The following is a 12581-nucleotide window of genomic DNA, read 5'->3' on the forward strand; positions in this document are numbered from 1 at the left end:
ACAGTAATTACAGGTTCCAATGCAGGGCAGGATGGAAGCGGGGTGAGCTGTCCTCTGCCCGTTTGTGACCGCCTTCTGCTGTCTCAGCCCAGCCCGGCTCAGAAGCAGCTCCCCTCCCAGCAGAGCCAAGCCCTCTTCACAGGCTCTTGCGTCTCCTTTCCTGGGGGCCTCTTCCTTCCTCCTGTGTGATGCAGGGCTTTCTCTTGGTATCTATTGATGAAATTTCCTGATGTCTTTTGGGTTAGATGTCTTCCTCCTGATAGAGTCCACAGCATTTTTCAATTGGCCAATGGGACAGACTGTGCTCCCAAAAAGTGTGTGTTCTGGGTGAAAAAGATCCATTTGGCTCTATTTCTATGTTCTTGTGCCTTTGGGATCTTAGTTCCCGGACCAGGGATTGAACCCACGTCCCCTGCAGTGAAAGCACTTAACCACTGGACCGGGCAGGGAGATCCACAGATCCCTTTTGACAGCACCCAGGTCTTGTCTTTCTCCATCTGGACAGATAAGGAACTTCAGCTTCTAGAGCCATAGCTAACTTTCCTGAGGTTCCCACAGCAAGGGACGAGAAAAAAACACTCCTATCCAGGTCTTTGTACCAAAATTGCCTGCTCCTTGCTCTTTTCAGCTGCCGCTGCCCCGCAGCCAAAAAGACGCTACTGGATTTATTAAAATACTAACTCCTTGAATTTGTTCTCTGGGCCACCTTCAGAAACTCCATGTCAAAGCCCAGAGTGGAGGCCCCGTCTCCCCGCAGCCCCCAGCGGGGGCAGGGCCCCGTTCCTGGCGGTGTTCCCCAGCGACCTGGGGCATCTGAGTCTCACTGGACCCGTGCTCCTCTTGACCTGCAGGTCGGTCATCGCTCACCAATGCTCCTGAAGGCCTGGGAAGGGGCGGGTGCTGGGGATAGCCCCAGCCTTTGGACAGCAGTCAAGGTGATGGGTTTTGGGAAACCCCATCATGACCCCCCCACCACCTCCTTCCCCGCCTCACCCTTCTCCTGCGGACCTCATGCCTGGGGCCATTGACTTCCCAGTCCTACCTGGGCAGTGGTTTATTTTAAAATATTCTTCCAGTACTTCTATATCTTTGGTGGTTTAGTCACTAAGTCGAGTCTGACTCTTGTGATGCCATGAACTGTAGCCCGCCAGACTCCTCTGTCTGTGAGATTTTCCAGGCAGGAATATGTTGAGTAGGTTGCTATTTCCTTCTCCAGGGCATCTTTCCGACCCAAGAATTGACCCCAGGTCTCCTCTACTGCAGGCAGATTCTTTACCAGCTTATCTACCAGGGGAACCCGTTTATATCTTTATATAATATCAAAGCTTCTCATCTGGGATATTTCTACAGGAGTTGCATTAAACCCAGGGCTCCCCTGCTGGCCCAGATGGTAAAGAATCTGCCTGCAATGCTGGAGACCTGGGTTCAAACCCTGGGTCAGAAAGATCCCCTGAAGAAGGGAGTGGCAACCCACACCAGTATTCTTGCCTGGAGAATCCCATGAACCGAGGAGCCTGGCGGGCTGTCCGTGGGGTCACAAAGAGTTGGACATAACCGAGCAACTAACACACACACAGGAATAAAACCAAGAAAAACTTTCAAGTGGCAAATAGTTTGCAAGAAGCCTGGCCCGACTGGAAAGCAGACACAGATACACCAAAGGTGCAGCCCTTTACACTTCAGTTCTAGGCTCACACTCCTACAGATGCCAGAGGTTCAGAGCATCGAGCTTGAACAACTAGGATTAAAGGAAGGGTTCGGCCACTAGGTGGAGAAATTGCCCCGATCTAGCGCAGGTGTGGTTCTGACTCACTACCGGGAAAACTTATTGGCAGGGAAGATATTAACAAATGCCTTATTGTTCAAATGACTGTAGTGGCTACACCTGACACCTGTAAACTGTGACCTTCCGCCAGTTCCCTCTATGTATTTTTGCTTGAATTGAGTAAAGAAAAGTGAAAGCGGAGTCGCTCAGTCGGGTCAGACTCTGCGACCCCGTGTAGACTACCAGGCTCCTCCGTCCACGGGATTCTCCAGGCAAGAGTACTGGAGTGGGTTGCCATTTCCTTCTCCAGGGGACCTTCCCCACGCAGGGATCAAACCCCGGTCTCCCGCATTGCGGGCAGACGCTTTAACCTCTGAGCCAAACATCCCACCTAATCTTCACGGCATCATTATGTTCTACATTCTGTCACTATCCACATTCACCCCTCAGTGCTGAGTCTCTTGAAAATCATTTAACATCATTTGCATGTTTGTGGCAATGTAGTCTATCTACTGAGTAAATAAATATATGAACATTTCACCTCCAGTCCTGCCACTGATTGGATAAAATGTTAAAGTCCACCATAGACTGAAAAGCTCCTCCAGGACAGTCGTGAGCACCAGCAAAGTCTCATTCCGAAAGAAGAGGGGTTTAAATAATAACTGGACCAACCGAATTTTGCACATTGCCTTTATTTTGCAGAAAATACTTTCTGCTGATTGTCTTTGGCTAGTTTGTCAAAAGGAAAACATAAACAGTTGTAGGTTTAACAGTACACGAGATCAGCTACCTATGCTCAAAAGTAAACATTCTAGCAGGCAGAGGTGGATGCTGTTGTTTCAACGACCATCTGCTGTCCCCCAAGAGGGGTTCAGTTCTGTCTCAGCTGGGCTCTGACTAGGACCCCGGCCACAGGGGTCCCAAAAGGGACCTGGAAGCTACTGGAAAGCAGCAGGGAGGAGACCTGGAAGCGTGCTTTTTATCTCCCCAGAGGATGACCGGAGAAGTTACAAGGCCTGATGCGCCAGAGACATCCCCGGGCTGTAAGAGAAACGCGGCTTCTGAATGCTACCCGGTCATCGTCACTGCAGATCCTGGCGAGAGCCCCCTGCCTCGCTTCCACGCCTGCATTCACCCGCAGAACAGATCGGACCCAGGACGCACCGCCACCACGGAGGACGGAGCCCGGCGGTGGCGGTGGGACCCCTGATACATAACAGAACGTGAACCTTCTTCCTCTTTCCTTTGAAGGGCGGTCGGCAGGCCTGACCCCCTTCCTGCGCCCCACGAGACTGCCGCTCAGACTCTCGCAGCCCCGGCCTCTTTTCGGGCACGGGCTCCGGCTCACATGGACGGGGGCGACACGGCCGTCCACGAGGCCAGGAGGCGGGCCTGGGCCGAGGCGTCGTACTGGCTGTCGGCAACATCTGTGGCCATGGCGGCCCCCTCGTACAGCGGGGACCCCGACGAGGAGGACGCCGAGGCCGGGTGGGCGAGGGGGGCAGAGTGGGCGGAGGAGCCTCGAAAGAACTGGGCTCCCAGCCCGCCGGGCACGCCCGCCGCCTGGGCGCCCGGGGCAACGCTGCCACTGCTCACGGACCACAGGCTGGGGTACTGGCTGAAACGAAAAGGTGGGGAGACAGGCGGGTCAGAGACCTGGGGAGGCACTCCAGGAGGGGGAAAGAGACCCCTGCCAACCCCACCCCAGACGGCGGGGGTATAAACAGCTCATTTCCTCTGTGTGATTAAATCACACTCGGACATGGAGAGAGGTCACGTCTCCTGTGCCCACAAGGAACAAAATCATTGGGAGCTGCCTAAAAAGGCTTCGACCTGCACTGTTAGCTTCCACTCCAAAGGCTCCAGCTTTGTGCTTGAGCTGAGAATCCAAATTCTCAGATGCACTGAGTCCGATGTTTCAGAGGATGTGCGTAAGCACCTGTGTTAACTAGAAATTCCTGGGTTTCTCTGGTGGCCCTGGTTAAGAATCCACGCGCCAGTGCAGGGGACACGGGTTTAACCTCTCGTCTGGGAAGATCCCACGTGCCCCGGAGCAATCAGCCCACGAGCCGCAACTACTGAGCCTGTGCTCTCGAAAGCCCGTGAGCCGCGGCTACCGAAGCCCACACACCCTGGAGCCCGCGCTCGGCCACAAAAGCAGGCACTGCAATGAGAAGCCGGGGCATCGCGATGGAGAGTCGCCCCCACTCGCCACAACTAGAGAAAGTCGGTGTAGCGACAAAGACCCACCACGGCCCAAAAAATTAGGAAATAAACAAATCTTAAAAAAAAACAACAAGCTAGCCATTCCCATGAGGGAGACAAACACGGATGGTCAGGGCATCCCCCGGTGATCCCTGCGGGCACCACGTGTGTGCAGGTGTCAGCGTGACGCCTGAGAGAAGGAAGATCCCCAGCACTCAGACCCAGAAGCAAACCCCTGTTAGCCCACTTCGTCAGGAGAGCCTTGCCCCGAGCCCACCTTCCAGGTTCTGCTTCCCAGTCCCTGCAGGAAGCAACTGGAAATGGACGTTAGCCCTCCCCTGTCTGAGAACACAGGCCTGACCAACCCTACACCAGGCGAAGTTTTGCTTCTGAAAAACGTTCCTCTCCTCTAGCAGAATCAATCCTTCCATAAATGAACAAGGAGGCCTCAGGCTGCGGTGGGCTATGAGGTGGACCAGGCCCCGTCCTGCCCTTCAGATGCACTTGGACTTGCAAACAGGCCTGATGGAGTGAGGCAGGGGACGCTACCCGTTTTATAGATGAAAAGAAACAGGTTCTGAGATGCACTGAAGTCCTCAGGGGGGACCCCGTTGTAACCTGCAGGTCATCCGACTCACAGAAGTCTTCTAGGTGACCTCGGAGCCCTGGAAAGGCTTCCTGGTTATGTATTGGTTGCTCTGTTTTTAAGAGTAGACATTAGATTCCAACTTTAAAGGAACTGCTTCCTAAACATAAAGAATTAAGATCTTGGGCAAATTCTGATATTCTGTACAGTCCACGGGGTTGCAGAGTCGGACACAACTGAGCGAGCATCCACACAGGAACGGCACTGCTTCTGAGGTCAAGGTGCCTTGTCTGCTGTGAGCCAACTTGTTCAATCATTAATACCGTTGACTCATCTCCTCCTTAGAAAACATGGACTGGGCTCTAGCTTTGTCATTTTAGTTTTTATTATAATAATCCTATGAAGAAATGTAACACGTGGACAGACCAGCTTGACTTTTTGAAGCCAACCTCCCTCTATATAATTTTCAAGCTAATAATAAAAGTCATCATTCTTTTCAAGTTACCTAGCATATATGTGCAGAAACACTGATTCTATATCCACAGAAATCCAACAAATGTATTTCTTTAATTTGACAGCACCTGTCAAAAGAGGTTCTGGAAACTTGTCTTCAAGATTCACCTACTGACCCCACAATCCTGTTCACCTACAATCCTGTAAAGATGGGATGAAGCTGGGGTTATTTGGTGGCCTTTTCTTGAAGAAGCGCGGTTCAGGAGGCTTGTCCGTCACATGAACCAGTCAACAGCAGAGCCAGGAGAGGGTCCCTGCTCCCTTCCTTGACAGCCGGCTCCACCTACCCTGAAGGCACCACTGAACTCCCAGAGGAGAGGCTGAAGCAGGAACTCACAGCAGTCCTGTAACCCGGGGTCCCGGACATAGCTGGCTAGTGGTCAAGTTATCAATAAAAACCCGTCACCCGTAAGTGAAGAGCAGAATACAGGCTAATGGATGGGATGGGATGACATCACAGGCACTCACGTTCCCAGGACACTTTGCATCACTCCCCAGACAGACGTTACCTGGAGCCCGCAGGAGGACCGGTGTTCGGACCCATGGGCAGCATGCTGGTGTGGGCAGGCATTCCAAGGCTGGACCAGTTGTCATGGGGCTGGAGCATGGACAGACACGCGGATGAACTGTCGGAATAGGCTACAGAAGTAAGAAAAGTGTCATTACTGATGGGGGCTTCCAAGGGTTACAAAACACCCTGAAATGCTACCAACAGCTGGAGCTACCCAACACTGAGATCACCACCCGCTTAACTGGTCATCAAAGGCCCATGCTCATTGTCCGATGTACATATTGGAATACATTCCAGCACCCAGGCTTTTTTTTTATCATTAGATTAACAGCTATCCTGTAGAAATGGACTCCAACAGTCACATGATTAAGAACTAATTATACTGAAAAATCAATGCAATTTTTACCTGTTTTCTGCAAAGGATGATCACTTAAGAATTAAAAGAGCTTTGAAAAGCATTTACTCAAGGTAAAATTTCAAATATGATCTAGCCTCTAGCTGGACTGCTATTTCCTTCCCAAATAAGCTTCTTTCATTTCAAATCAGCTTTAATTGCTTAATTGTTTTATGGCGTTCATTTGCTTTTTTCCTCCTTTCAGAGCCAGACAAAATGAAGTCTGGGCATCCGTGGTGTTAGAGGGAATTAGGTCCTGGGATCTTCATGGTCTAGCCCAGTGTTCACACCAGTCAAGCCTGCACCAGGGTCCCCTAGGGGTGTGTGAAACCACCAAGAGCTGGACCACCAGAGCTTCTGATTCTGTGGGTCTGGGGAGTTTTCAGATGATGCTGCAGCCATTGACCCTGCCTCATACTTGGAGAAACACACTTGCATCTCATCAAGCTAGTAATTCTCGTGCCTGGCTGGCCCGGCATCACCACCTTACAGGGCTCACAAAATATGCAAACCTGGGCCCAGGGTCCCAAAGTAAAGGAGCTGAAGCAGTAGCAGCCACACTCAGCCCTGAAGCCCCTGGCCTGGGGGTCTCTGGGGTCCAGCCAGCAGCGACGTGGACACGAAAGGTCTCTCTTGAGCCAGTCAAGAGCCTGGCCCCTGGACGCTCACCGACTGCCTCTCCCTTCCCGGAGGTCTTCCCGGCACCCCCAGCCCCGCCGCCTCCCGCTGGGGACTTACTTGGAGAGCTGTTCCGATGCGCGTACGGGCTGGGATAGGGGCCTGGCCGGTGGCTCCTCAGGGCCGGGTACCTTTCGCAGCCGTGCGGGGAGGGGAGCGAGAGGGGGCCTCCGAACTGCGGGTGGGGGGTGGCGGGTGGACAGAGGGTGCTGGTTCCGGGGATCAGCCAGCCCCCTGCTGTGAGAGAAGCACGCTGCGGACCCTGCTTTGCCTCCTTTCCATCACCGAACGGGCAGGACGGGGCTTCCCAGCGGTCCAGGGCTCAGGACTCAGAGCTCTCACGGCGGAGACCCTGGGGCGTTCAGGCCCTGGTTGGGGAACTCAAATCCCAGGAGCCCCATGGCCAGAAACAGAGCTAAAGGACAGCGGGGCAGAGGCCAGGGAGCGGTGGGCCTCCTCCTCAGGGCCCGTGGACGCCGAGGGCCTGGCCCAGGCTTCAGGGGTCATGGGCGTCACCCGTGCGGCCAGAGAAGGGCCAGGGTGTCCAGACCCGCAGGGCACCCGAGAACCTGGGAGACTCACCCCAACCTTGGCCAGGCCTGCGGCTTCCTCAGAAAATCCCCCCCTCCCAGAATCCTCCCAGACTATCCCCAGGGATGTTCTGTCCCTCCAGGCAGGCCAGTTGTCAAGGCCAAACTACTGAGTGTGAATAAAGGTAAAAACACAAAATCCAGACTCAGGACACACAGGGAGAGCCCTGCGCTTAGCCCCTCTCCCCTTTCCCCTCCCCACTGCAGACCACGCCGTCATGCGGAGGAGCCTCATCCTGCCTGGAGGGGCTGGAGGGGCACCCACGTTCTCCTCGCTGTTCTTGCGTTCGGCTCACCCTTCCCCACCTTTCATCAGAGAATCTTTCCAACACTGCCCAGCCCTCCTTCAAAGTTCCCGTTTCTTCTCCATTCCCTTTATTTTCCTTTTTTTTTTTTTTTTTAAATTCAGAAAAGCAACCACTAGGACAACTACCCAGGCTCCAATTCCCAAACTCTAACTGCAGACAGCATTCCAACGAGAGGAGGGTCCAGACGTGGCCACAAAGCTCGGGCCCATTGCTGGCCAGAGCAGCGGTTCATACACTGCTGAGACGCGGCAGCTGTGAGCCGCTTAGGGGAGCTGTTTGTTAAAGCAGTCCGTGAAGGACAAAGAAGGAGGGAGGGAGAGAGAAAGAGAGAAAAGAAAGAGAGAAAGAGAGAAAAGAAAGGGAAACAGTGGTTGCGGAAGCCACTGCTCTGGTTCCGCCTGAGCCTAGATGTGAGCAGCCAGCAATAATATTTCTCTCCCAGTGGTTGCCAGTTTCTCATCTCTGAGTCCCCACCTGCCTGGACGGGTAGACGCAGCCTTTTCCCCTGATAGACTTTGCTGTAGACCCGCATCACCCTGCTGACCACTCCACTAACTCCCAAAGGAGGCTGGACTGAAAGCGGACTTGCCCATCCTGCGAGCCGCTGTCTCCAGCACGACCCGAGGGCCATTCCCAACCCTGAAGCAAGCCGGGGGAGAGCTACACGTGATCAGAAGCACCGTCCCAGAGATGGTCCTTCCGTTCTCAGCCATTAACAAAAAGACAGACCATCTCAGAGTGCATGAGAGCCAAGCTCTCCCCCTGCCCAACACAGCAGAGTCTGAACATCCGTCAGGGTCTCAGCGATCCATCCTAGCCGTGGCTGGAGCCACCTCGTGTGTGCTCAGCGCCTCGGTCGTGTCCATGGACTATGTGACCGCATGGACTCTGTGACCCCATGGACTCTAGCCCGCCAGGCTTCTCTGTTCATGGGATTCCCCAGGCAAGAACACTGGAGTGGGTTGCCATTTCCTCCTCCAGGGGATCTTCCAGACCCAAGGATGGGACCCGTCTCCTTCGTCTCCTGCATTGCAGGCAGTCTTTACCATCATGCCACCTAGGAAGCACCTGGAGTGGCCTCAAAGCAAAAGAACCCAGGCTCCTCTGTCAGGAATCCTGTGGGCTTGGGGTGGGGTGAGGGGAGCATCTGCAAGCCCCAGTGGAGTGGAGGCTGAGAGCCAGCAGCTCGATGACCAGTAGGAACAGCGTCAACATGCACAGCGAAGAGCACCCGGAAATTCTGTCTGCCCCATCCCCAGCCCCCGGCCCCAGGCAGGCTGGTGCCTGAGACAAGGTACATCTGGGCCGAGTGCAACAAACCGTACATTGGTTGTACCCAGACTGCTGGCTGTCTCCTGTTTCTTCCATCATATCTTTGTGATCGCTTCTGTCAAAAAAGTGTATTGAAATGTCAAGGAGAGCATTCAGGAAACAGTATTTGCAGCAATAGCTCACCATTCTGCACACTTCTTCGCCCCAGGGGTACCGTTATAATTCTCTCACCTTTCTTTTGCATCGAGGAAAGCTTTTGCAAACGGATTGTATTTAATTTTAAGAGCTGTGATCTGAAAAACAAGAAGGTGCATTTACTAGTATATGGCTCATTAGTCAAAGGACTTAATTAGGCACCAAGAAATGGGGCACCACCAATATCCCCTTTAAATATTCAAATATAATCAGGTATATATTTCATTCCAGGTATATTTTCCTATTTGAATCCGAAGTAGCCGAGTAATTATAATATTCCATAAAGAACAGCACATTTATGTAAAGTTTTTAAATGCTGATTTCCTAAGTGGAATTCACAATAAATTTAACCTACTGCTCACAAGGGCTTCCCGTGTGGCTCAGCTGGTAAAGAATCTGCCCGCCATGCGGGGGGAACCTGGGTTTGATCCCTGGGTTGGGAAGATTCCCCTGGAGAAGGGTAAGGCCACCCCCTCCAGTATTTGGGCCTGGACTGTGTAGTCCATGGGGTCCCAAAGAGTCAGACACGACTGAGTGACTTCCCTTCACTTCTTCACTGCTGACAATATTCTGTGTGCATCAGTCAAGCAAACACGGCTCAAAACATAACCCAGATCCACTTACAGAGAGTGACTTCTAGCTCTGGCTGGCGGTCAACACTCACAGCCTGACCAGCTAATCACCTACTGTCTGTTCTTTGGGGTCAGGCGTAGACATGGATTCATAGGCACTAAACTGTATGCTGTATCTAGTGGACCCTTCACACAGCACAGACTTGGAGGGGTGCTCCAGACCTTTCAGGAAGGTTTTCAGAGTAAGGAGACACCTCTCTCTCTCTCTGAAGTCTTGTTCTCAAGAAATTGTACAGTGCTGAACCTGAATGCTTTATTTATCTTTTCATTTCGCGCATTTAGTGGATGCTTCTAGATTTAGACACCTTCAGGGAAAACTAAAGGAGAAAGTGCTCGAATGAGTACTTATTTTAAAACTTTCCTCCTTCTGTCCCGTTTGGTATTTACCATTACGGGAAATTATTTGAAAAGGCATTAATTATCCGTCTAAACTTCAGACTCTAAAGGACACTCATCACACACGAAACCGCTGACTGCCCGCGCCCCTCACCTCCTCATTTTGGTAAGCGGTCACTGCGATGAACTGGGTCTCCGGGAAGCAGTGGCTGGTGATCATACGCTGTGGACCCCCAACTCTCACGATGTGGATTCGAGGCTCATACTTGTGTAAGGAGTTCAACATGATCTGGGAGAGACATGAACACAGGAACTGCGATCCTCAAAGTCCCACCGTTAAAGACAACAAAACTTTCATTTGTCCTGACGTAAACGCAGAAACTGCTGCAGCTCACAGGAAAATGTCTTTACTGCTGACGCTGGGGGCTTCCCTGGTGATTCGGGGCATAAAGAATCCCCTGCAATGCAGGAGATGCAGGAGACACACAAGGGATACCTGGGTTGGGAAGACCCCCTGGAGGAGGAAATGGCAACCCACTCCTGTATCCCTGCCTGAGAAATCCCATGGACAGAGGAGCCTGGCAGGCTACAGACCATGAGGTCACAAAGAGTTGGACACGACTGAGCAACTGAGCAAGTTGAAGGTGGTAGGTTGCCCGTCAGGTGCCGTTCCCACGACTAGGTCTGAAAAGGAATGAGAGACGCTGCACATGATCAGAGGCAATGCCTGCCCTTCAGGATGTACTTGACCTGGTAGAACAAAGTTCTACAGCTTCCAGGGCAGCTGTAGACAGCTTGAAATGCCTGAGCACCGCTGCTGCTTTTGGGAACACTGGTTCTCCCAGTAACACTCCCCAAGGAAAGACTATCTGTAGAAAAGGACAGCTTTGCAAGTCTGCTCAGACTCCACGCAGTAAGTACGCGGGCACATTCAGCTCTGAAGTGAGCGCTTACCCTCAGCACGGGTATTTTCTCTACCCCAGGGAAGTTGAAGGCTAGGACGCAGAAGTTCCCCAAAGCTTGAGGCCCACCTGCCTGTTCAACGTGGAGGCTTCGCGCCTTCTCCCCCTCGCTCTCCAGCCTGGGTGTTACTGTCGTCAGCTTACTATAAACAACACTGAGGGCTTAATTGAGGAAGGCAGACTTCACCTCCAGGCCAGCAGTGCCCTTCCAGCTCTCTGCCACAAGAAGGTGCAGAGTCACAGGCCCCTCCTAGAGCCGCCCCCGCCCCCCACCCATCACACCTACCTGGCCCCCTCCATTGAGCTTGTTGGTGAGCTTGACTTTGCTGAAGGAGACGGGCGCCTTCATCCAGTGCGCCCCGAAGTTGGGCGAGTCGGGGTGGATGTAGACGCAGCTGGGCGCCTGCGGCTCAGGCTTGCCCCCCGGCACCCACTCCCCGTTCACGTACTTCCAGCGGTGGTTGTCGGCCGCCACGAAGTCCAGCAGGAAGGAGTACATGGCGTTGGGGTCCAGGCCGGACACGTTCACCTTCAGCACCGGGAACATCCTCCTGAAAAGGAAGGGGCGCAGCTGGAGGACCCCAGATGGGATGGTGAGGCCGAAGCCAGGGGCTGCTGTCCTTTGGGGCCAAAAGCTCCCCCTGGGAACTTAAAAGGGGACACGCACGGTCCTCCTGCCCAGGACTCTCCTAGATCTGCAGGCGCCCACCCCACCATCCCTCATCCCTCTGCCTCTGGAGGCAGGTGGGACAGGGCCTGGCGGAGGCTGCAGCACACCGGTCAGGGCCACCGGGCAAAAGCCAGCAGGCCCCATCCTCTGAGTCCCCGGGGAGCCCCTCCTCCCCGGGGCTGTTAGTTGCTCAGCCGTGTCCGACTCTGCGAGACCATGGACTGTAGCCCACCAGGTTCCTCTGTCCACGGAATTCTCCAGGCAAGGATACTGGAGTGGGTTGCCATTTCCTTCTCCAGGGGATCTTCCCGACCCGGGAATGGGAACCGGGGTCTCCGGCACAGCAGGCAGCTTCTTTACTATCTGAGCCCCCAGGGAAGCCACCCGGTCCTCCCCAGGAAAGTGACAATTCTGCGAAGAAGGCCCAGAGGGAGAGGGAGAGGCCACAGGAGTCTATTCCCAGCCCGAGCGGAAATGAGCGGAAAGATTAGGCGAGGGTGTTGCCGGGCGGGGAGCCGGCGCGCCCACCTGCCGTTCTTGGTGACGATCATCTCGTTGGTGAGCTCCTTGAAGCGCAGCCACAGCTCACTCTCCTCCAGGCCCACGCGCAGCTCGCGCTCCGTGGGGTCGCCCTTCTCGCTGCCCGCCTGCAACTCGCTCTCCACGGCGCTCAGCAGATGGTCCACGCGGTACTGCAGGCTCTTCCCCGGGCTGTCGGTGCCCGGGGAGGTCATCCTCCCGCCGATCCGCGCTCCGACGCGCCCCCAAGTCCCGACTGGCTACGCGAGCGCCACCTTCGCCGCCGCCGACGGCCGCTCTTCCAAGAAGACCCAAGAAGTGCCCAGACCCGCGACGGCACAGACCCAGAGCCGACCAGCGTGGAGGGCGACGATCTGGAGGGGAGGGGGCGGGGGAGAGGGGTGGGGGGGAGGTTATTCCACTTGAACTCCCCCAAGGAGGGACT

The 12581-nt window shown here is 54.2% G+C and overlaps 1 protein-coding gene across 3 annotated transcripts; it reads right to left on the reverse strand.

The window, feature by feature from the left end:
- Nucleotides 1-3109: 3109 nt before the first annotated feature.
- TBXT (T-box transcription factor T) lies at nucleotides 3110-12351 on the reverse strand. 3 transcript variants are annotated; one of them, XM_061130498.1, is made up of 8 exons: nucleotides 12146-12351; nucleotides 11234-11498; nucleotides 10140-10274; nucleotides 9054-9115; nucleotides 8876-8937; nucleotides 6713-6886; nucleotides 5579-5708; nucleotides 3110-3383 (listed from the first exon to the last, which is right to left on the reverse strand). In XM_061130498.1, the coding sequence occupies exons 1-8, from the start codon at nucleotides 12349-12351 to the stop codon at nucleotides 3110-3112; spliced, it is 1308 nt and encodes a 435-aa protein (XP_060986481.1). The 3 variants fall into 3 exon arrangements, with proteins under 3 accessions (XP_060986481.1, XP_060986480.1, XP_060986482.1); XM_061130497.1 differs by having other exon boundaries at nucleotides 6713-6889; XM_061130499.1 differs by lacking the exon at nucleotides 6713-6886.
- Between the last annotated feature and the right edge of the window lie 230 nt (nucleotides 12352-12581).

The sequence above is a fragment of the Dama dama genome, chromosome 26, assembly GCF_033118175.1.
Source record: "Dama dama isolate Ldn47 chromosome 26, ASM3311817v1, whole genome shotgun sequence".
NCBI lineage: Eukaryota > Metazoa > Chordata > Mammalia > Artiodactyla > Cervidae > Dama > Dama dama.

Bases quoted from the DNA above. Each gene is read 5' to 3' on its own strand.
- TBXT (XM_061130497.1), bottom strand. From the start codon at position 12,351: ATGACCTCCCCGGGCACCGACAGCCCGGGGAAGAGCCTGCAGTACCGC. The intron at 10,275-11,233 runs GTAGGTGTGATG...TGTCTCTCCCAG, and splicing joins AGCTCAATGGAGGGGGCCAG to ATCATGTTGAACTCCTTACA. The intron at 6,890-8,875 runs GTACGGTTTGTT...CTTCTCTCACAG, and splicing joins GCAGTCTGGGTACAACCAAT to CAGGGGGCTGGCTGATCCCC.